A 22,052-nucleotide genomic window follows, 5' to 3' on the forward strand; every position below is an offset into this window, starting at 1 on the left:
CGTGGAGGGGGGCGGGAGCGGGGCGCCGCGAAGGGGCTGCTGGGAGTTGTAGTCAGTGGAGGGAGGGAGAGAGAGATGGCGGCCTGCTTGGGGGGCCTCCGCCCGCGGCGCTGGAGCCTCAGGGCCCGGCCACATCCCTCTGTCCCTCCCGCCAGGCCTTTCCGCGGCTCTCCTTCCTCCTTCCCCCTTCACCAAACCCGGGGGTGGCTTAAAGCCAGCCCTCGCTGGGCCTGGATCCCCTCAGCTTGCAGGCCGCAGCGGGGCCTGGGCCCCAGCTGCCTCACACCCTCGCCTCAGAGGGTGCCCGGGCTGCGCCGCACCGGCCCTCAAACATGGCCTCGATGGGGGGCTTCGGCTTCACGGCCCCCCTTCCACGACCCTGCGGTCCTCCCCTCACCACAGCCAGGAGCCATCCCACACGGATCACCCTGCTGCAGGGGAAGCCGCCAGGCCGGTGCCTCCGCAGGCAGCTCACGGCGTGAACCCCCCACAGGCAGCGGGTTGTGACCGAGTGAGTCCTTGCAGAAAAACTAATCCCTGCCGGTCAACATTTGGTCTTTCCACCAGCAATTCGTAGAAGTGAAGTGCACAGCTCCCCCCAGGCAGCACGAAGTTAGGGGTTTTTGGGGGGGGAAAAAAAAACAAAACTCTGTGGAAAGAGCCAGGGGGTGGCAGTGTTTGCAAAAACCTTCCCCTCGCCTTGTCCTTCCAGCTGCCCTGCACACCCGGCTGCTGGCCCTGCGGCCACTGCCGCCAGACCTTGGGGCAAAGGCAAGGCTGGCATCTCCGCTAGTCCTAATTATCTTAACGCACCCTCCTGAAAAGGAGGTGTGTGTAAAATAAATCAAAAGTTATGAATTCATCCCTCTCTAATTTATTTCCACAATTAAACATTCCAAAGTCTATTAATAAAGTGTAATGAATAGTTTAAATTTTCATTTAGAACTTAATTCCATGGCTCCTAGATAATCCCAGCTGCACAGCAGAAGAAAATTGTTACTTGCCTATTCTGTGTTAACAGAAGGAGCAAAAAGCCCCTTAAATCAGGCATTACACGGAAGCGTGAGGACTCTCCCACACACCTCCAGACTCATAAATGACAGACCAACCATTAGGTGTAATGATTTGTCTTCATCTCATAACCCATGAACTTATTCCGCTGTTGTCAAAGTTCTTTATGGAAGATAATTGTTAATTGTTGCCTCTGCATCTGTCCAGACTCTTTTAATTAAACAAATAATAATTGGGATCCATCACTATCACCCTTACGACAGGGTTTTATCTTCTTTTCTCAGATGCCGTCCTCATGGGGATCTAAAGCTCTACACAGAAAATCAGGCAGGCTTCAGATGCCCTTGACACATAAGTTTTACTTGCTGACGGAGAGAAAATTGGGGCACAGGAGCTTGATTTTTTTCCACGCTGGTGACAGAGAGACGTAACAGTGGCTGACGCCAAGGAGGACCAGGGGCACTTGCGGGTTCTGACCATCAGAGCTGAAGTTGCCCGCTGCAGTCTCAAGGGGAACTGGAGGTACGTTGGGGAATGTAAACAAAGTGTTCTCCTCCCAGCACCCGACCTCCTGCAGTATAAACACCACCTTGGAGAGTACCCTCATGCAACAGGGCTGCAGGGTTTTCAGTTCAAAGAAAAGGTACAGGGAGCAAGGAATAAAACTGCCTGACAGTTGGACTTGCCCTCCTTAGAACGTTTGAGAGAAAAATTTAAGTCATAGAGAAGGCATTTTTTTAATGCTTTCAGTAAGTATCTGTCTCCTATTCTGTCCTCAACCTATGCTACACACATTAAAAAAAGACAATTCAGTGTAAAAAAACCACAACACGCACACAAAAGTTAAATTTTACACCCCATAGTGCCGTAGTGAGGAAGTCAGCGCACATGCACACAGATTCATAGACACAGACTTCGTTCTGTGAGAGAGAAGCAACGTGGTTTGTCCTGCAGACACCTGGCCAGCGAACGCCGGAGCTGGACTAGGATTTGGTTGCAGGTTGAAATGGTTAGGCTAGAGCAGCTGAAATAAAACTGAGAGTCATGAATCCTTTACTTTCCACTTCCCTGTGCTGTTTATTGGGGCAGACCAGAGAAAAAGAAAATCATTTGGCAGGGAGGAAGCCTGACCTGCACCCACTTTGCTCAGGCAACTCTGAGTTGCAAGTGGGGATGGGGGAACAGAGGCAAAGTGTAAACAGAGAGAGAGGTAGCGGTGCTGAGCTCATCTTTATCAAGTAAATGCACAGAGGATGAAAAAGAAAGAGCTGGGTCTAATATAGAAATGGACTATAAACATATAGAAACATTGTTGTAGCCAACGTGGGCTGCAGCCAGGATGTACAGCAAGGTTTGCACTCCTGGTTTCTTTGAGCAAATCTGCTGCCAGTTCCTCGCACTTCAGAAAACACTTCCCTTCTCCTGGTGTCTCTGCCTGGGTTCACCTCCCTCTGCAATGTAAATGATGTTTACCTTTCGATGATTAACATCTGCTGAAAAATATTTAGACCCTCTGATCAAAGCTACTATGGAATAGCAAAGCTTCACGGAAGGTTCTCTCAATACGAGGGCTGAATTCTGTGTGATTTACATGTGAACACAACTCTGGGTGTTTGCTGTGTACTGTATCAGCGTGTGCTGGGTTATGAAGCTCCGTGCCCTTGCATGGCCTGGAGGAGCAGGGGGAACGCCGGGGTCTGGGTCAGAGAAGGTGCCCAGCTGCACGGCTGCTCAAAGGCAGGAGGTGTGAAGTATTTCCAGAGGCGAAGGAAGACAATTATGAACTTAGGTATATACACAATGTCTGATTTTGCTCTCCAAGATACAACAGGATAAGCTCTGGTGTATTATAACTTACGTAATTTGCTTGATGGGACATTTTTAAAGCTCCCTCTGCCCGTTCATGCGGTTGTATTGCTTTCCCTTTGCAGGCTAATAAGCTTAATCCTAATTACGCTCCCTCCCAGTGCGAGGATGGTGCAAGTTCCAAGAATGAGGGCGAGCATTTCAGCTGGGCCATGAAAAGCTGGAGGTAACGGGACTACTCTCCTAACACAGGAGACACAAATAACCGAAAAAAGCACTAAGGCAGCTCAAGCCCCAAGGCCCTGATGGGGATATTTACCACTGTCAGAGCGCTGCAGTGCTGATGGATTAACTCAGGAACACAGATTTAATTGGATGTCTCCAGGTCTTCGTCTCCCGATCCGGAGGAAACAGGAATATCTTTCCACTTCGTCAAGAATTTGCACCAACCGAAATCCTTTGCGGAGTTCAATAGGTTGAAAGGTCCTTGTCCAGCCAGCAGCCTGCAGCCAAGCAGGTTGGGAACATACGCTACCAAAGAAGCAAGAAGTTAATTTGATGCTGCATCCCCCACTGGCAAATGTAAAATAGCCAGGTACTGAACAGTTCAGACCTACCCACCATGGCTGCCGATTGATCCAGGCACGAGGAGGTAGAAAAATCTGACCCAGTTAGTTCACGGGAACATTGTACCGGTTTTAGCTTCTAGGAACTGTTTCTGAAAGAGAACCAGCCCCCGTGTTTTCTCCTGAACAAGTCTCTAGTTGTCTGCGTGCTGCCAGTGCACGGTCCTGCTTCAACTGAAACGCGTACCAACTGCCGTCGTCTAGGATCAGGCTTCTCACCCAGATATGACTAAGCCTTTTCAAAACGAGAAACGCTCAGGATTTCTTGCTTAATTGCTAAAACAGATTAATTTGACTATCCAGAACATAACCAAGCGGAAGAGAGGAATTGACACACCTAGCTGGTTCCTGCTTACGCTGATGATTCACTTTAATTGATGGGTCATTGTCGTGGTTTAACCCCAGCCGGCAACTCAGCACCACGCAGCCACTCGCTCGCTGCCCCCACCCAGTGGGAGGGGGGAGAGAATCGAAAAAAGTAAAACTCGTGGGTCGAGATAAAGACAGTTTAATAGGACAGAAAAGAAGAAAATAATAATGATGATGATGATAATAATAATATGACAATAATACTACTAAAAGAATTAAAATATACAAAACAAGTGATGCACAATGCAATCGCTCACCGCTCGCCGACTGATGCCCAGTTAGTTCCCGAGCAGCGATCCGCCCCTCCCGGCCAACTCCCCCCAGTTTACATACTGGGCATGACATCATATGGTATGGAATATCCCTTTGGCCAGTTGGGGTCAGCTGTCCGGCTGTGTCCCCTCCCAGCTTCTGTGCCCCTCCAGCCTTCTTGCTGGCTGGGCCTGAGAAGCTGGAAAATCCTTGACTTAGTATAAACACTACTTAGCAACAACTAAAAACATCAGTGTGTTATCAATGTTATTCCCATACTAGATCCAAACCATAACACTGTGCCAGCTACTAGGAAGAAAATTAACTCTATCCCAGCCGAAACCAGGACAGTCATGTTTGTTGATGATTTCCACCAAGTAGCTGCAGCAAGGCTGCTGAGCTCCCCTCCTGTCTCCCAGGAAGGCGAAGGGCCGCATTCCCTGCAGCCTTCCCGAGCGAGTCCAACCGCCAGCGCTTCAGGAGCTGATGCCATCTTAAAACAAGAATGTAACTGATGCAAACCAGCAAGCGTAACCTTCAAAGCTCAAGTTCTAGCTGCCATGTCTCTTGTCAAGGGCCCATGCCTTGCCCACACCGAGTGCCCCAAGGATTAGGGGCTGCATCTTCACCAAAAGGCTCCTTTGCCCCTAAAGTTCAGCTAATAAATCAGTTCAAAACTCCCGCCGGTTTTGATCGCTCCGGTCACACACACGTGACACTCAGGAAGTCGGCAGCAGAGCCAAGAAATCAGGGTGGCTGAGCCCAGTCGCACGGTGCCGAGCAACCCCCCCACGCTACTCCAGTGGTTTTATTAGAGCCTTATCAGATTTCCTGGTGACTCAGACTACGCTGGTGACCGGGGTGAAGGGCACGGCGGTACCAACAAGCACAGATGGGGTTACAGCACCATGTTGGTCCAGAATAGCAGCCAATGCCCACCAGGCCTGGCCCCCTGGAAGTCATCCCTCTGCAAATCCCACCGCTCCAGAGCTCTCCCCAGAGCAGTGCCTCCACGCTGAGGCTAAGCAGACCATGGCTGTCCCTCTCCAAGCAGCAGCAAACACAGAGGAGGCAGGTGGCTGCTCCGCTCTCCCCGACGGGCCCAGGGTGCTCTGCCAGCCCCCTGAGCCCCGGCTGCCTCCCTGCTGGGTGCTTGGGCCGTGCACCCACATTGTCCCTGCCACCCCCATGGCTGCTGGGCGCGCGGTGTAGTGCTGTGTCACCCCACTGCACCCCTCCGGCAGCAGGCACCTGCCAGGCCAGTCTGCAGATTCCATCTCCCTCCCTTTCTTTTGCACCTCCCTGCCGTTGCATTAGGGAGCCAACAACGTGACCCCCTGGTCTCCTTGCACCCCGCCTTGCATTGCACCTCCCTCGGATGCTTGCACACTTGTCCATTGCATGCCTCTCCTCTGTGCACCCCCTTTTCAGTTGGATCCCACCTTGCCTTAGCACCCTCCCACTTCTCTGCTCCCCACTTTGCGCTGCACCCCCTCACCTCCAGGCACCCCCTTTGCAGTAGCACCCGCCTTGCGTTGTACCCCCCTCCCTCTCTGCGCCCCTCCTTGCATCGCATCCTCCTCCTCCATGCACCCCCCCTCCACACACCCCTTTGCACTGCACCCCCTCTTGCAGTGCACTCCTGCACTCCCCCTTTTCTGCTCCAACCCCGCTTTGCAGTTGCACCTCGCTTTGCACGGCACCCCAGCTTCCCCTAGCACGCCCCCGCTCCCATGCTCCCCCCTCTGCACCGCACCCCGCTTTGCGCTGCATCCCCTCGCCTCCACGCACCCCCTTTGCGGTGGCACCCACCTTGCCTTGGACCTTCCTCCCCTCTTTGCACCCCTCCTTGCATTGCATCCTCCTCCTCCACGCACCCCCTTTGCCCTGCACCCCTCTTGCACGAGCACCCCCCTGCTCCCACGCTCCCCCCTTTGCACTGCACCCCTCCTTGCACCGCACCCCCTCCTCCACGCACCCCCTTTGCCCTGCACCCCTCTTGCACGAGCACCCCCTCTGCTCCCACGCTCCCCCCTTTGCACTGCACCCCCTCCTCCACGCACCCCCTTTGCCCTCCACCCCTCTTGCACGAGCACCCCCCTGCTCCCGCGCTCCCCCTTTGCACTGCACCCCTCCTTGCACTGCACCCCCTTTGCCCTGCACCCCTCTTGCACCGCACCCCCTCCTCCATGCACCCCCTTTGCCCTGCACCCCTCTTGCATGAGCACCCCCCTGCTCCCACGCTCCCCCCTTTGCACTGCACCCCTCCTTGCACCGCACCTCCTCCTCCACGCACCCCCTTTGCCCTGCACCCCTCTTGCACGAGCACCCCCTGCTCCCACGCTCCCCCCTTTGCACCGCACCCCCTCCTCCACGCACCCCCTTTGCCCTGCACCCCTCTTGCACGAGCACCCCCTCTGCTCCCACGCTCCCCCTTTGCACTGCACCCCCTCCTCCACGCACCCCCTTTGCCCTCCACCCCTCTTGCACGAGCACCCCCCTGCTCCCGCGCTCCCCCCTTTGCACTGCACCCCTCCTTGCACTGCACCCCCTTTGCCCTGCACCCCTCTTGCACCGCACCCCCTCCTCCATGCACCCCCTTTGCCCTGCACCCCTCTTGCATGAGCACCCCCCTGCTCCCACGCTTCCCCCTTTGCACTGCACCCCTCCTTGCACCGCACCTCCTCCTCCACGCACCCCCTTTGCCCTGCACCCCTCTTGCACGAGCACCCCCTGCTCCCACGCTCCCCCCTTTGCACTGCACCCCTCCTTGCACCGCACCCCCTCCTCCACGCACCCCCTCTGCCCTGCACCCCCTCTTGCACTAGCACCCCCTGCTCCCGCGCTCCCCCTTTCCTGCCCTACCCCCGCTCCGCAGCACCACCCGGCTCCGCAGGCCACCCCATCTTCCACTAGCACCCCCCTCGCTCCCGCGCTCCCCCTTTGCACCGCACCCCCCCCTTGCATCGCACCCCCTCTTCCACGCACCCCCTCTGCACTAGCACCCCCAGCTCCCCCCCCCCCCGCAGCAGCACCCGGCTCCGCAGGGCACCCCATCCTCCCGCCCCCCCGCCCCGCCGCCGGCGCTGCCTCCGCCCCTGCCTCCTCCCCGCGGCCGCCCCGGCCGCTCGGTGGGATGGGCCCCGGTGCCGCGGCCGCCCCAGCTGCGCTCCGGCTGTCGGCGGGGCGGCTCCTGCCCCACGCCGCCGGCGGGCCCCGCCGCCCGCCCGAACCCCCCCCCCCCTTACCCCCCCCACCCCGCGCCCGCCGCCATGGGCGCCGCGGCCCTGCGCCTCCTACCCTGGGCCCTGCTGCTGCTGGGGCCGCTGCTGCCCGGCCAGGGCTTGCAGGCCAACCCCATGCTGGCCTCCGAGCCCCCGCAGGGACAACCGGCCCAGCTGCCGGGGGGCGAGATCGGGGGCTTCACCCCCGCCCCGCCCGCCTCCGCCCAGGAGATCCAGCCGCTGAACAAGCAGCCGGCCAACGGCTCGGGTGAGGGGCACGCCAAGCCCCGCAAAGCCTTCCCCGTCCTGGGCATCGACTACACCCACGTCCGCATCCCCTTCGAGATCTCCCTCTGGATCCTGCTGGCCTGCCTCATGAAGCTGGGTAGGTCGGCGGTGGCGCGGCGGGGTCCTGGGGGAAGGGCACCGGGGAGGGACCCCCGGCTTCATGGGGCAGGCGCCTTGAGCATCCCGAGGAGGAACCCCCTGAGCATGCCAAGGACGGACCCTCCGGAGCACCCCAGCGTGGGACGACCCCCCCCCCCCCCCCAAGCATCTCGGGGCAAATTCCCCTGCACATCCTATGCAAACCCCCCGGGCACCCTGGGGCAGGGGTGGGCACCGCTCTCCCCACGACCTTGGCTCTCTGCCGTAGGCCTGGCAGGCAGGGCGGCGGCACCCCAGCCCCTTTGCTCAGCACGGGCTTGCTCGTCCCGCTGTGCGGGAGCGGGGCTGAAGATGCTCCCCGACCCCTGACCATCCCCTGCTTGGACCAGGTTTGCTTTTCCTCCCTTTGGCACTCAGGCAGCAGCAGGGAGGAAGCATCCGGTTTGTTTCTTTGCTTCCTTTCTCAACCACAGATGCCTTTTGTAACCTTGGAGAAGTCACTTAAAAAATCTCCCCGTGCTTCAGCCTCCCCTTCCTCCCCCTCCGCAGCAAACCAGGGTGGGCAGCTACCTCTGCTGCAAAGTGTCCGGAGGATTCCTGCATTAAAGATAACGAGCATCAGGGGCCGGAGGGCTGGGAAAAGTCACCCACTACGATGACCCGCTCTGGGAAAGCATCAGTTTGCCAGGGCGGGTGTTGTTGACAAAGTGTTTTCCAAACTTCTGCAGCTGGATCGATACCAACCGAATTACCCCAAAGCGTGTGATGTGATGTAACTGCTCTGGGCTCGCCGGCACTGGCGTGCCGGACCCGGCCTCCGGCAGTGCAGAGGTCAAGCTGGCCCCGGTCCCGTCCGTGGTGATAAAGCCAAGAGGGCAGGTGAAATGTTTCCCTGTTCCTGCCTTAGTGCGGGTGACGGCAGGGAAGGGAGCTCTGTGTTCCTTCATTTTGCTCCTCAATTACCGGCAGCGATTTAATAGCGCTAACGGCAGCGCTCCTTATGGAGCACTCCGGCTTGCTGATTGAAATCTTGCTTTGGGAGCTTTTTTAAGCTGGTGCCTGTTGGAAACTGTGCCCTGTCCTGGCGCGGAGGGGTCCGAGAGACCCCCAGGAGCTCAGATCCTCCCTGCCCAGCTTTTCCTAAAAATACCTCATCCTCTTCCCAGCCTGCTGTGAGCGTGCGTAGGCAGGTAAAGCCCCATTTTCACAATCCCTCCTGGGTGTTTTATTTACATATAGGCGCAGGAGCGCAAACACTTCAGACCCGGAGGCTTCCTGCCTGTCCGGGAGACGAGCGGTCGGGGCAGAGTGGAACCAGATGGGATCCGTGGGATTTATCCCTTCCTGGCTTTGCCCAGGATAATTTAAGGCACGTTTAGCTAGAAGGTGCCTTGCCATAGGCAACGCAGCCGCGAAATCTCCTTTCCCAGGGCTCACCCAGTGCGTGTTAAGCGACCTCTGCTAGCTGTTCGGGGCTATTGCACTGCGTTTTCAGTCCTCCTGCCTCGCAGAGCAAAGAGTGATGAAATCAGAAGTATCTGTGCGGAAGCTGGTGGAGAAAGGAGGGGCTAACGGCGCTGGCCTGCGGCCCTGCTCGAGGCGTGCTTTGAGAAACGGCCGCTGGAAAGCACCAGAATGGGCAGCGGAAAACGGCTCCCCGGGGACGTACGTGGTGGGGGGCACAGGGGCATCGCTGCCCGCCGGCCGCCCCTCTCCCACGGGCACCCTCCGTCGTCGGCTCTGCGCCGGGTGGCTGCGTGAAGCTCTTTCTGCCGCCCTTGCCTGAAGTTAGGGCTCGTTTGTGCTGCGGGAAAAGTTATTTCTGGCGGTGAGCTGAGCCCCGTCGGTTCTTACGTGTTAAAAGTATTATGCAAGACTGCGTGTTTAAGGGGTGTATTTTAGGAGGAGCTGCCTTGCAAGTTTGGCAAGGGTCCTTTGGAGATGGCAGGTGCTCTGCAGAGCTCCAGGGATGCCGATTATGCCAAAATCTATACCTTAGGTTACCTACACCTCTAACAGGGGCTTCGACAGCAGAGCAGTCCTGGGGCATCCTTTTCCTTGGCCTCCTCTCCAGGGTTTTGAAGAGGATGGCGTTGCTTCTTCACGTTGTCTTGGCATGTAGTTCCCGAGTTGCTGGTACAGCTGAATATTCGGCTCCCTCCACTCGTGACCTGCAAAAATGTCTCACTGCTCGGTGTCTAAATACCGGCCACGTCAATCCCGCCTTGGATCAGACGATGTTGTTCAGGAGCAGCAAAATATGCTTTTTTTCACCCAGGGATAGCTCTTACACAACCGGGTGCTGCTGCACGCCTGTGCAGTACAACCTGTGATGGAAGGATGAGGCACACACATCTCCGGGCTCCCTAGACCGGGCAGGGTTTGGAGAATCCAGTTCCCGTGGAGAGGGGAAGGGGGATGATGAGCAGAATAGGAATTTGTGGCGCTTCCTCTCTCCCCCCTGTCCTGTTCGTGTGCATTTATTGATGCATCGGCGTAACCCTGCAAAACTCTGAGGTGCAGGGGACAAACATCTTTTCTCCAAGAGGGGGAATTGGTGCAGTGTGGGCTGTGCATGACAGCTTGGCGCCTCCTGATTGCCCTTCCCCAGCTTCTCCTGCAGCTCTGGATGCCCCTTTGCTGGGTTAGGGCTGGTGATTGAGCCACATGTTGCTGCAAAGCTGAGAGTCTTCAACCCTGTGAATGGCTTCTGGGTTCCATCCGCTGGTGTAGTGCAGGGTGACCTCGTAGATGAGCTCAGAAGTGCTTCAGGGCTCTTCTCTGGACCAGGAGATGCAACCTGACCCTTGTCCTGTTGCTCAGTTTCCCCTCATCGCTCTTGACGCTTCAGACAGCTATTCAGGCTTAAATGAGTCCCAGCGTTGTCCCTTCCAGATGATTTATCCTCCCTCCAGCAGCCCTAATGCAAGTTTGTTTGGGGAACGCAAGGTGTGAGTTGAGCCCTTCCCCTCTTGATGCAGTTTTTGTAAAATGCCTCAAAGGATGTTAGTTCCTGGAGGATTCACCACCTGACAGAGGGTGGCTTTCTGGGACAGAGGGCCTTGTCACCCCAGCGTGTCCTGCAGCCGTGGGCTGTTTTTGCTTTGCTAATCCCAATAGAGAAGGGGAAGGCTGGTGCTGGCTGCTTTACTTAATACTCACACGATATTTTAAGACTGTGTAGGAGAAGAAGGGGTGAGGGATAGCTACAACCATGCCTTTCCAAAGCCCGACCAGCTACGTGCAGACCACATCTGGTGATGGCTTGACTTCGCCAGTAAAAGTGGAGAAGCCTTCGTGGCTGAGGGTTGCAACCAGACTTTGTCTCAACCTGTTGCATTGCTGCAGAAGGTCAGACCTTCGTAAAACGTCCAAATCAGAAGCCCTCTGTGCCCGTCTCCAAGGTTTTGCGAGGATATTGTAAGGGTTTCCTTCGTGTCGTGCCCAAGGAGTGGTAGGGAAGGGCTGGGAGGGTTTCTCAGCACAAGAACCTGGTTTCCTGACTCTGAGAACTGATCTTTCGGCTCACATGGCTCCAGGAGACATTCAGGGGAATTCAGGTTCGACTGTAAATATTTTTCCATTTCAGGGGAAAGGGAAGGAGTGAGTCAGGAATGTAAATAACAGATTGCGGTTAGCAGTCCCTTTGCTGGCTGTGCGGGCGTGGGCTGGGGCCCGGTGGTCAGAGCTTTATCGCAAGTCACCAGCTCTTACCCACCTTGGAGAAGAGTTGGGGTTACCTGTGTCTCCAAAGCACATCTCAGGCCCTACCTTCTAAAGCAGAAAAGCACAGCAGTCATATTTCCATCCTGCATTAGGAGCTGCCTTCGATCGAGGCATGCCCTGTTGTCTGTCTGCAGGGCCGTCTGTCTGCACCAAACTGCTCTTGAGCATCTGAGAGCTTCTCAGCCTCCTTGGAGCATCCTGGCCATTCCACCTCGCAGCTCAAGTGTGCAGTGGGGACTCGATTTCCTACATGTCCACGCTGGAGACTGCTGCGGAGGGTCCCCGCGAGGCACTACTTCACGGCTGAGCTCTCTTACCCTGCTTTTGCTCGCTGATGCGCGCTAGACGCTAGCTCGCTGCCTGATGCGGTGCTCCGGTTGGGGTTGGAGCCTGTAGCAATCACTGAGTCATTGCTCTGTCTCTTCTTCCCCCTTCGCAGCACTCTGCTTTTTCGTGTGTCTGGGTCAGGGCTGTTGTCTGGGGTGTTCCCCCTCCCTCCAGACCGTCTGACGGCAGCCAGCGCCAACCTGGTACTTGCAGAAAAAATCACCGCCGTGTGATTGTCGGGCCGGTGTAAAGCGAGCCGGGGAGAGAGTCTGTGCGAAGCGAGCAGAAAAGGAGCCCAGAGCTGTGGGCAGCGGTGTGTTATGTGGGGACATGCTGCTGCTTTGGGGGTTGTTTGGTGACACATCTCAGCCCAGTTTACCGAGCACGGGGCATGCCGGTGTCAGGCTCTGGTGTTCAGTGCCGCTCCTGCAGCAGCGGTTGCCTTTGGCCAGTACCGACCGTCCCCATCGCTGCTGGTGTCTGGGGAGGAACAAGATTAAGGAAGTTCCTGGTGCCTGTGGGCTGGTGATAGGAGCTGGGAAGAGAAGAGCAAAACACATGACGGATGCAAGTGGGGTTGTGGAGCCTGGCAGAGGCTCTGGGCACGGCGAGGTGGCTCCTGCACATGAAGGAGCAGGGACGATTTCAAAATTGCCAGAGAAACATTTTTAGAGGCTGGCGGCTGCTGGCTGGCAGTGAGATTTGGGTGCTAAAACACTTGGGTGCTTTTCAAATGCTTTTAGCAGCCCGCATCCCTCCCCTGAAACCGGGGCTTTTGGAGGGGCCATCCCAGAGGTCTTACAGAGACCTGTGAGTTGAGGGACTCGAGGATTTGTTTGGGCAAGGGGTGATAAGCAGGGTAGGAAACCTGTTGCGGTGTTGGCACAGGATGCAGGAACTGGATCTTAAGACCAGACGCGGCAGAAACACCCCAGAGCAAAGCCACCGGTGTGGGGACACCACTGCCGGTGCCGCCTGCAAGGCTTGGAAAGGGGACAGCAAAGAAATGTTCGAAGATGTGTGTTACCCCAGCCTTCATCATTGTGTTGGAAACCCGTGTGTCTGACGTACGGGATGAGCGTGCCGGAGCTTATCTCTGTTGCCTTTCTGCCACCGCAAGGTTGGCTTCTCTTGGGCACCAGGCAGGGCTGTGCCGGGCAGGCTTCGCTGGGGACGGCCATCGGCAAAGCTTGGCTGGTGGGAAGGGCTGCCGGAGGTTTCGTGGGCTGTTTCGGCTGGCTCTGTGGGACTGGTTGATGCGGATTCCCTCGCTGAGCCGGAGGGAGATGTTTGTCTTAAAACCTGCCCGCTCGCAAGCGGCAGCCCTGGCTTATTTCATGCGTGGGCTGCAGATACCAAGGTGGCGTGTGGTCTGAGATCATCCCAGATGTTTCGCCGTTTGTATCGGTGAGCTGGTGGCTGTTCTGCATGGGAATTGAGGCTTGATGAATAACTGTCAGGAAAGGATTTTGAAATACTGATGCAGCTGGTGCTACAAAAGTGTAAATTGTCGTGATAATGAATTTAAACAGCCTCTTCTAATGCAGACTTGTTGCGTTCCTGCTTCCTTATTGGGGAATGATCCAAACACATGCTGTGGTTTCCCTTTCTCTCTGCTTTGCCATCTCAGAAAGAACAGCCATGGCACTTTTTTTCCTCCCTGGTCTGCCCGTTGCTGGTGTCTGAGCAAAAAACCATCCAAACTGTTCCCTCCATGGATCTGAGAAAACTCTTAGATTAATTAGGGCTGGAAGAGTGAAAGGTTCCTGTCATGAAATATGGGATGGTGATGGAGTGGGAAAAGCTGAACACGTCAGTAATCACAGCCCATACCTCCCCAGTGAGCCCTGATGTCCATTAAAGCAGAATTACGCTCGGTTTGCAGCCATGGCTTTGCTCCCCGCAGGGACCCTGTCGCCCGCAGCGGTGCCCGGTTCTGCTTTCTGGACCTTGAGGCCATTCAGGAACCGAAGCTGTTGTTTCATCCCGTTTAGTAGCGAAGGCTTGGACACCTCCTGCCGAGGGTCAGGGACGGGCTGGCTTCCCGCACAGTCTGCAGGTGGAATTTGGGATGTGGGTGTTGACTTGCCGAGTCCTGCAACGGCCAGAGCCCAGCTGGGTGCTGGCCCGGCTTTTGGGGAGATGCCGTGAAGTTGTCCCCCCCGAGACCTCCAATAGAGCTGGGGTGGTTTGTGGGGTAGGAGCAGAACGTGCCGATATTTGGCCTGTTTGGTTCATGTCCTCCGTCCCAAATTGCCTAGGCACCCAACCGCGGCTTCTCCATGATACCCAGAGGTGCTGGAGTTCCCTTGGGAATTAGTGGGGTGGAGAAGGAGTCTTTTGTCTGCAATTAGAGTGGCTAAATAGAGTCCTTCGGGGTTTGAGAATTACACGTGGGAGAAGGGGAAACTGGGTGGTGGTGGAGGGAAGGGGAGAGGATCGTTCTTTGGGTTACAAGCGTATAAACCTGTGGCACCGAGGGACTGGGGCCCCTCTTCTGCAGAAGAGACAGACATCTCAGTGGCACTTGTATAAACCAGAAGCTCGTTAGGCTTGCAAAAGACTGTTTTGTTAACATAATCCTTTCCCCTTTCTCTCCTGCGAGTCCTGGGTTTTGGCTGTAGACTGCAGAGATGATGGGGGCTGTAGAGACTGTCCCAGGGTCATACAGGAGTCGCTCCTTTACTAGAGCATCGCTGGAGCTGTGGGTACCGAGAGAGGAAACTTTAAAAGTAAGCAATAATGAGGATGAATTACTGCAGCTGCCTCATAAACATTTGATTTCTTTTTTTTTTTTTCTCTTTTGGGTCCCCAAGGCTTAATTTGTTCAAATAAAAACTGAAATCCATCTGGAATACTCTGTGAAAACACAGCCTTGCTGAGCGGAGATGGAGCTAGGTTACACCTCTCCCCTGCGCTGGCTTCGCTGGGCCGCCTGGGTCGTCAGCAGTTTCTTCTCGCCTGTCAGGGCTCAAAGCTGCTGGTGTAGGTTTGATAACAGCCTCGGTGTTTTGAAATCTGGGCAGGCCGCCTTCAAAGGGAACAGCAGAGGAGCAGGGAAGTTGTGGCAATGGTTTGACTTGGACCAAGTATCGATGCTTGGTCCTCTCATTTCACGGTGCTGGCTGATATACTGCCTTAGGCAAGCTGTATGATCTCCATCTATTCTACATGGCATTTGATATCTTGCTTATCTCTCTAATTTTCCAACGTCTTCCAGTTGTGTGTTAATTGAGGGATGGCTATCTTGTCATGTTTCATTCTTCTGCTCTTTCCTCGGGCAGAAGAACACGTGTGTTTCTGCTTGGGAAGGAAGAAATGAAATTAAAAGCTCTACAGACAGGCATGCACACACACGTTGCTGCATGTTTGTCAGAAAAGGCGAGATCAAAGATTGATCATTGCTTGGAGTGGAGTAGTAAGAATAAATCTGGTGGTATGTCACCTTTGGTGGTACATCACCCCATGGCTTAGGGTTCCTTCCCAAGAGACCTTGACCCACCTGCGTGGTGGATTTGATAGGGGCAGGAATGACCAAAGGCTCATTTGAAGTTGGAGTGATGTTTTGAGATCCCTGAGCGGAAAGTTGGAGAATGCAAAGTACTTTTTGTAATCAGAAGAGAACAAATGCGTTTCCTTGGGTTGCCCAGGAGTGACTCATAAACATCGTAGCATCAATGGTTCTTTGTCTCCAGAAAGTCGCAATACAATCAACCTCGAGGGACAGCTCTTAAATTCTGCTTAATAGAGGGTGCTGGTAGGGAAATAATTCCCCTCTCTTTATCAAGCCTGCAAGACACACATTTGCAGAAGCAGACTCCCTTTTGCAGCGGGTTTTTTTCAGTGCTTAGAATTATTCTGCATTTTGGAGTCCAGACGTGCTAGATCTTAATGATGTATTTGGAGAGAAGGCAGCTTCCCACCTCGGTGCTGGAGATTTTAACAGCACAAATGCCACAGGTGCAGACTTAAGCATACACAGGCCTTTAAAGAGAAGAGCTGGTGTATCCAGCCCTGCTAGTGCCTCACTTTCCCTTGGGAGTGCTTTTCCCACGGCAGCCTCGGTCCCTGGGAGGTGCGTTTTGCAATGTACGGGCTCCTCTCTTGCCTGTGAAGTGCTGCGTAGAGGGGAGAGCATCTGCTCCCAGGAGCACTTCTGTTAGCTTGGCTGGGTGTGAAATAGCATCGCCTGCATCCCGGCTGAGGGGGGGGATGCTGGAAGGCTGAAATGGCGTCTGACGGGGACAGCTCTCCGGCCCCTGGGTCTCACTAGCATTGCGATTAGCTGGTGGGGTCTCTGCATGCCGGCAGCTCCTGCCGAAAGCTGGGGAAGAGGCAAAGGCAGTCGCGTTGGCTCTTGACTCGCCGCTGGCGTGTGCTGTGAATGGTGTTGCTTTGTCTGGGTTTGCAAAGCCCGGTAGTAATCAGTGATAATTGCAATTACCTCCTCCCTCCCGTCAGAGTGGGGACCAACAGGTTATTTCCTGAAAAGCTTTTGTTTGTCTTTCCTGCCCATGTTCCCGGTAGGAAATCTGCCCTTCCTGGGAAGGGCGATTGGCATTGCTCTGCCTGGGGAGTTTGTCCGTGGTCACCTCGGGCTGGCTCAGCTTTAACTCTTCCCGAGGCTTTGAGGGCCAGCAGGAACCGTGTATGAAATGCTGCGCCATGTGGTTGAGGGCAAGGAGCTGGGAGAGCGGCTGGAGCCTTATTTTGGGTGACCAGATTGTAGCCTTATTTTGGGTGACCAGGTGCCGTCTCTTTGCGTCGCCTTGGGTACCTTCTGCTCCAGAACAATTCAATATCTGCATTAAACAACGTGAAGTTTAGCTTTGCACCATGCAGAAAGTAACTCGGAGGGTTTTATTGTAGAAATCCCCCAGCTTGAGGCAGACGTGCTGCGCTGGCTCCTCCTAGCCCAGCTATTCATGGCATCCAGCACGTCTTGCGACAGCTGAAGCAATCTGGGAAGAGCGTGGCTGGTGAGCGGTTATGTTTAGCTCCTGGCCCCTTTCCCTGGAGCATAAGCAGTTTTTCTAGACCTTCTTTTATTAGGCCTCCTCAAAATGCTCAAGTCCAGCTGCTGTCGCTGTTCTGATGCTTTTGAAGGATATAAACCTGGATGAGGATGCTGTTGCTCTATAGAAAACTTATTTTTCCGGGGTAAATGATCTGTGCCAGGGAGAGCCCAGCCTTGCTGGCTTGGCTGTGGGATGCACCCATCCAAAGATGGTGGAAAAAAGTCAAAATGAATCTTGGAGCAACAGCAGTAGAAATTTGCCTGGCAGTTTGTCCCCGTGCGCCTCCGTACCTGCGCGCCCGGCTCCTGCTGGGTGAATGCCACGGGCTGGTAAAGATTCATACAGTCCCACCCTAGAAAAACCATGCACAGAGCACGCCTGAAGGCTTTAAACAGGTTTGCTAATCTCAGCCTGTGGTTTGGGAACGGCCTTGTAATGTGCCCGTTAGAGGAATCCGTCAGCGGGGATCGGGGTTACCGGAGTACCTGCGAGTCACCGGGGATTTTTAATAGCCAGCTTGGCACGTAGCGCCGAACCCTCAACCGGTTTCTCAAAGCTCCTCTGGAGGAGAACGTTGAGTTTTGCAGCATCATGTCATGGGGCGGCTCTGGAGCTGGAGAGAGGTGGAGGAGAGCTGCTCTGCTCACAGCTGTGCACAGCTGGATCTGGAAGAGGGTTCTTCAAGACAAAGGCTTGAAGCCTCCCAAGCCATCACTGCTTCCTCCAGCAGCATCTCCAGCTGGCTCTGTGTTTTCCTCCCTACTTGAAATGCTGGAGCTGTTGTGTGACAGTCCAAGGCGCCGTGGGTTTCTCAGTCTTTAATAGCAATTAGGTCTTGCTTAATATCTGCTTTTCTTGCAGAGTGTCCTTGGCTTTTCTTCTGGTTTGAAGGAGAAGCATTATCTAAACATAGGACTGGAAATTGGGAGCTGCTGGGTTCTCCCGCCAGCTCTCACGCCATTCACTTGGGGACTTGGGCAAGTCCATTTAATGTCTTTTGTCTCTCATTTCCTTTTTACAGCTGGGAGGAAATTAATACCAGTTCTATAAAAGACTCCCAATTGATCCGTTAATTTCTTGTGAGTGCTTCGGAGATAAAATGAGGGTACGTGCTGTAGCTGCATCAGTTCTCCCTGCTCTCGAAAAAAAAAATATTCAAGTGTTTCTACTAAACGCCTCTGTCCAGGGATTGCCGTCACAGCACGTTATGGTAGTGTACGGGCACCTTCTCCTCCTGGGAGGCTGATGCTGTCCTCCCTGTCCTCCCCGGTGTGTTCACCAGTGCTCTCTCAACCCAACCAAGGTGCTGTTGGGCGAGTGGCAGGCTGTGGTCCGTCCCAGCCTGGTCAGAGGGGGATGTTGGTCCCAAAAGGCTGTTGTTGTGGTGATCACCTCCCGCAACATCAGCCCTTGGGGACATCTGCCTGCACGAATGCTCCCTGCGAGCTGCCAGGAGCCTGCCTTTGGGCTGCCTGCCGTGCCGCCGCTTTCTGTTACGCGCGGGGCTGTGCGGGCGTCCTGGTGCGAAGTAGGTGGGGGGAAAAAAAAAAGGGCTTTTTAGGGCTTGGCTGTGAGTCGCCAGCTGAATCAGGGGTGGGTGAGTCAGGGAGGCAGCGATCGCTCCTGCCCTGCCCTGCCCTGCCTGCGAGGGCAGCTGCAACCTGGCACTTCTCTGCCTGTTTCAGAGAGGTTTTCCTGGACATGGGTCTCCTCCGAACTCGGCTCTTGCAGCGGGTGCCCCAGGTCAGGGCCAGCTCTGTGGGGAGGTGCTGGCTGGGCTGGAACCCCGTGCAGGCTGGTTCCTAAGCCTAAGGCAAGTGAAGGCACAAGGTGGAGCGGTGCAGACGGCGAGCAGGATGAGTCCCTTTCCCACTGATGGACGCCAGTGCCACAATTAGAGTTTGCTGCAAGCTGCTCCACGCGGCACAGCGGAGCCAACTGTTTAATTTGGGTTGATCTTAATTAATTAGTGTATCTTTTAGAGTTGGATGGGGGGGAAAATTAGGCAGCGCTCGGGCTGTCGCTGGCTCGCCTGACTGACCAGACCTTCTGGGTCAGGGCAGCAAGGTTTAATTGGGAGGAATTGCTGCTGGCTGTTTGGCGCTTGTCTGCGAAGTCGCAGGCTCGGCGGCACGAACGTTTGCTGTCTGGTTTGCAGAGCTGCAGGGAACGCCGGGTGTTGGACCATGCAAAGGTCTCGGCGGGCTTCCCTGAGCTGTCCCATGCCGAGTGCTTGGGAAGAGAGAGGGACGCAGCCCCTTTGGATGGGGGAATAGCTGAGCAGGCAAACTGCAAATCAAGGAGCAGCCCCCCCCATCCCCAGCTTTGTGCTGGAGGGGTGAGTTGGTGCTGAGCCTGGATGGGCCCCAAGGAAGAGATCTCTCCTTGTTATCGTTGAAGTTCTCTTGGTCTGCGTAAACAGCTTGTTTATAAGTGTATACAGCAGCTTTCTGCAAGGGGGGTCCGCCCATCCTGGCAGGCTGATATCCAGGGTGCCTGCAGATGATTCACAGCTCTCCTGCGCGCCTGGGATTGTTGCATCCTCCTCCCGCTTTGCAGCACTGCAGCACTGCCATCGAGGTCCCGCGACACCCGCGTTTCACTTGGCTGCAGCGCAGGATCCTCCTCCCCTGCGACCTTCCAGCAGGGCTCTGGGCAGAGAAAATGAGATTTCCCTTGCCAAGGGGAGCGTTTTGCGTCTGGGGGGGTGTCAGGGCAGGTAGGGAGCTGGGCTTATCTGCATGCAGCTCGTGACTCCAGTTGCTGCAGGATGCAGTGATGCCTTTGGTTGTGTTCCCCAGGCTGCTCATCTTTTTGGGACCTTTCTGCGTCTCCGAATCCAGCCCTACACGAAAGGAACAACCTTGTGGTTTCCTGGTAGTGTCGTCATCATCCTTGCTGATGTTGCCCGTGGCTGGGAGAGGGCTGCATTGACAGGGTGTGAAGTTTGGCACCCTTGCATCCCTTTGGAGCCAGGCAATGCCTGCCACGGCTGGTACGCCCTCGGCAGAGCTAGCAGCCCCGGCGGGTGCTGAGCAGTCGCTCCCAGGGGAAGGCAAGGCCCTGGCACGAAGGTGAGGATTAGAGGCACATTCCTACACGACGTTGCTGCAGGCACTGAGTTACCAGAAGAGGCTTTGCGCTTGCCCTGCCGTGACTATTGCTGCTTACGTGGGGGCTCGTGGGCAGCGTAGCTCAGCTCCTCGCCCTCTGCGCTCCCAGCCGGGTCGTGGCAGCGGCCGGTGCGGGGTGGGGAGGAGCGGTACCCGCCTGCTCACCCTCCACTCCGTGCCCTGCCGTAACGGCTGGTTCGACAGCACGCCGGACCCGTTCCTGTTATCGCCAGTTCCCATGGCCGTTGCTTATCCTAGCAGCTAAAATGCGTGAAATGGCTCTAAATAACTGCTCTCTGAAAGGCTCCGGGCATGAAATAGCACGGCCTTGCACCCCAGACCAGCTCTGAACTGTCCTCTCCTTGGCCCCTTGACCTTCCAGAGTGTCAAACCAGCATCGCTCCTGCTGATGCCCTGGCATCCATCCCTTGTGTGCATGGGGCGTGGGGAGCTCTCAGCATCCTCCTGAGGAGGAAGGCTCTGGCTGCCGCTTATTCTCTGTTTATCCTGTTCTGGGGCATGGGCTTTGCTCCCCAAAGGTCCCCAGGGGACGGTGAGATCTGGGAAAGGCAAGGGAGATCTGCTCTCTCCAGCTGCCTCGGGGGTGCAGGGTGTCTAGACTTGTCTCCCCTCCCATCGGAGGATTTATTCGGGGCCTGCCAGTGGGAACTGGCTGCAAACTACTGCTGTGGGAGGATGGTGCAACTGGGAAACTGTCAGACATCGCAGCCCTGCTGCAAACCCCCGCCAGCCCCTCCTGACAATAGAGATGCGGAGAAGCCATCTGCCCTTTGCCTGGCACGAAGGACTCTTCCCTGATGCTGTGATGCTGCACTAGCGGGACTGCCTGCTTTTGCTAACGTGGCTGTACTTTAAGGGCTTGACCAAGCCGGTTTGCACGAGTCCTTGCAAGGTCTGCAAGGGCCAGGCCAGTGCAAGTTGTTGGTTGCTGTGGCTGACTGGCTAAGCTGCAGCAAGGCTGTTGCACACTGGTACCTGACAGCGTCTGCTTTTTGTTCTGTAGCTTTCAGGTTTTGACTCATTTGTGGGCTGGCCCGATGCTATCAACGCTGTTCTTATCGTCTGCAAAGCAGGCAGGGTCCAGGCAGGTCACCTTCTCATGCACTCTTGCCTTGCCGTAAGCGTTAGCACTGAATACATGAGATTGAGTGAGCTGGAGGCTGTACCAGGTGGCTCTTGGTCTCCTATCGCAGGAAACTCTTTCCATTTGCCCCCGGTTTGTTTGCTGTATGGGAGGAAGAGAGGGGAAACAAGGGGCAATTCAGCGGCTGCGAGGTGGGACCCAGCTGTTTGAGCAAGGTCGGTAGGCAAGGGGGACGGTAACGTCACATCGAAAGGAGATAAAAGCCGTACCTTTGGCAACTAGCAACGGGTCTTAATGGCTATTGACGGCAGCAACGCGACTCGGAGGGGCGTTGTGTGCAATCCAGCTCAGAACTGAGGTCTGGGAGTTGGCCACGATCGCAGCCGGGCTGTGCTGGGCACCTTGCGTTAGGGGGGACAGACCCTGCGGGGACCCAGCCCGGGTGCAGCACGGGGCTTCATCTCGCTCCTCCTCGCCTGCATCCCGTGCGGATGTGCCTTGCTTAAAGCAGACAAAATGGTTGTAGTCGATCGCCGCTTCTTGCAGACTGAAAATGTCTGGAGGCTGCAGCGCAGTGCTGGATGATGAATCTTAACCCGAGTCCTGCGCATCAGGCTGGTCACAGCCCCCTGCTCACGGGTGGCTGGGGTGCAGAAGAGTAAAACCCGAAATTAGGGCTGGATGTCTTGCTTTTCCCTTCTCTCCCGGTGCTTGCTTTGCACACCAAGCCCACAGCGAGGTTTGGGTAGGTACCGGCTGTGTGGCCCCTGTGTGGTATCTGCATTAACTCAGTGAGTCACAAAAAGCAGTATAAATTAATTACTTTCCTGGTTCTTGGCTTTTCTTCGTAATTAGCAACAAGAAAATAATGAGGCTTGAATGAAACATTTGGTTTGATCTGGAGAAAATTGTTTTGCTTAGGAGCTCTTTCTGTACCTGTATCTTTAAAAAAAAAACAAGTCAACTTCTAACCAGGAAATGTCATTTTGGGGTGGAAAATCAAAGCTTTCCATTCTGGACATTGAGGCCATTGGATGCTTCTCTTAAAGTTTGCCCCAACCAACCCAAATTACTGAACTCAACCCAAA

At 55.5% G+C, this 22,052-nt stretch overlaps 1 protein-coding gene across 1 annotated transcript in view; it reads left to right on the plus strand.

Moving 5' to 3' along the window:
* The first annotated feature begins 7,336 nt into the window (after nt 1–7,336).
* SLC9A1 (solute carrier family 9 member A1) overlaps nt 7,337–22,052 on the plus strand; it is a 31,069-nt gene continuing 16,353 nt past the window's right edge. The window contains exon 1 of the mRNA XM_050909887.1: nt 7,337–7,673. Within this exon, the coding sequence (XP_050765844.1) occupies nt 7,337–7,673 (337 nt within the window). The remainder of the gene's footprint in view (nt 7,674–22,052) is intronic.

The sequence above is a fragment of the Gymnogyps californianus genome, chromosome 22 (assembly GCF_018139145.2).
Source record: "Gymnogyps californianus isolate 813 chromosome 22, ASM1813914v2, whole genome shotgun sequence".
NCBI classification, from domain to species: domain Eukaryota; kingdom Metazoa; phylum Chordata; class Aves; order Accipitriformes; family Cathartidae; genus Gymnogyps; species Gymnogyps californianus.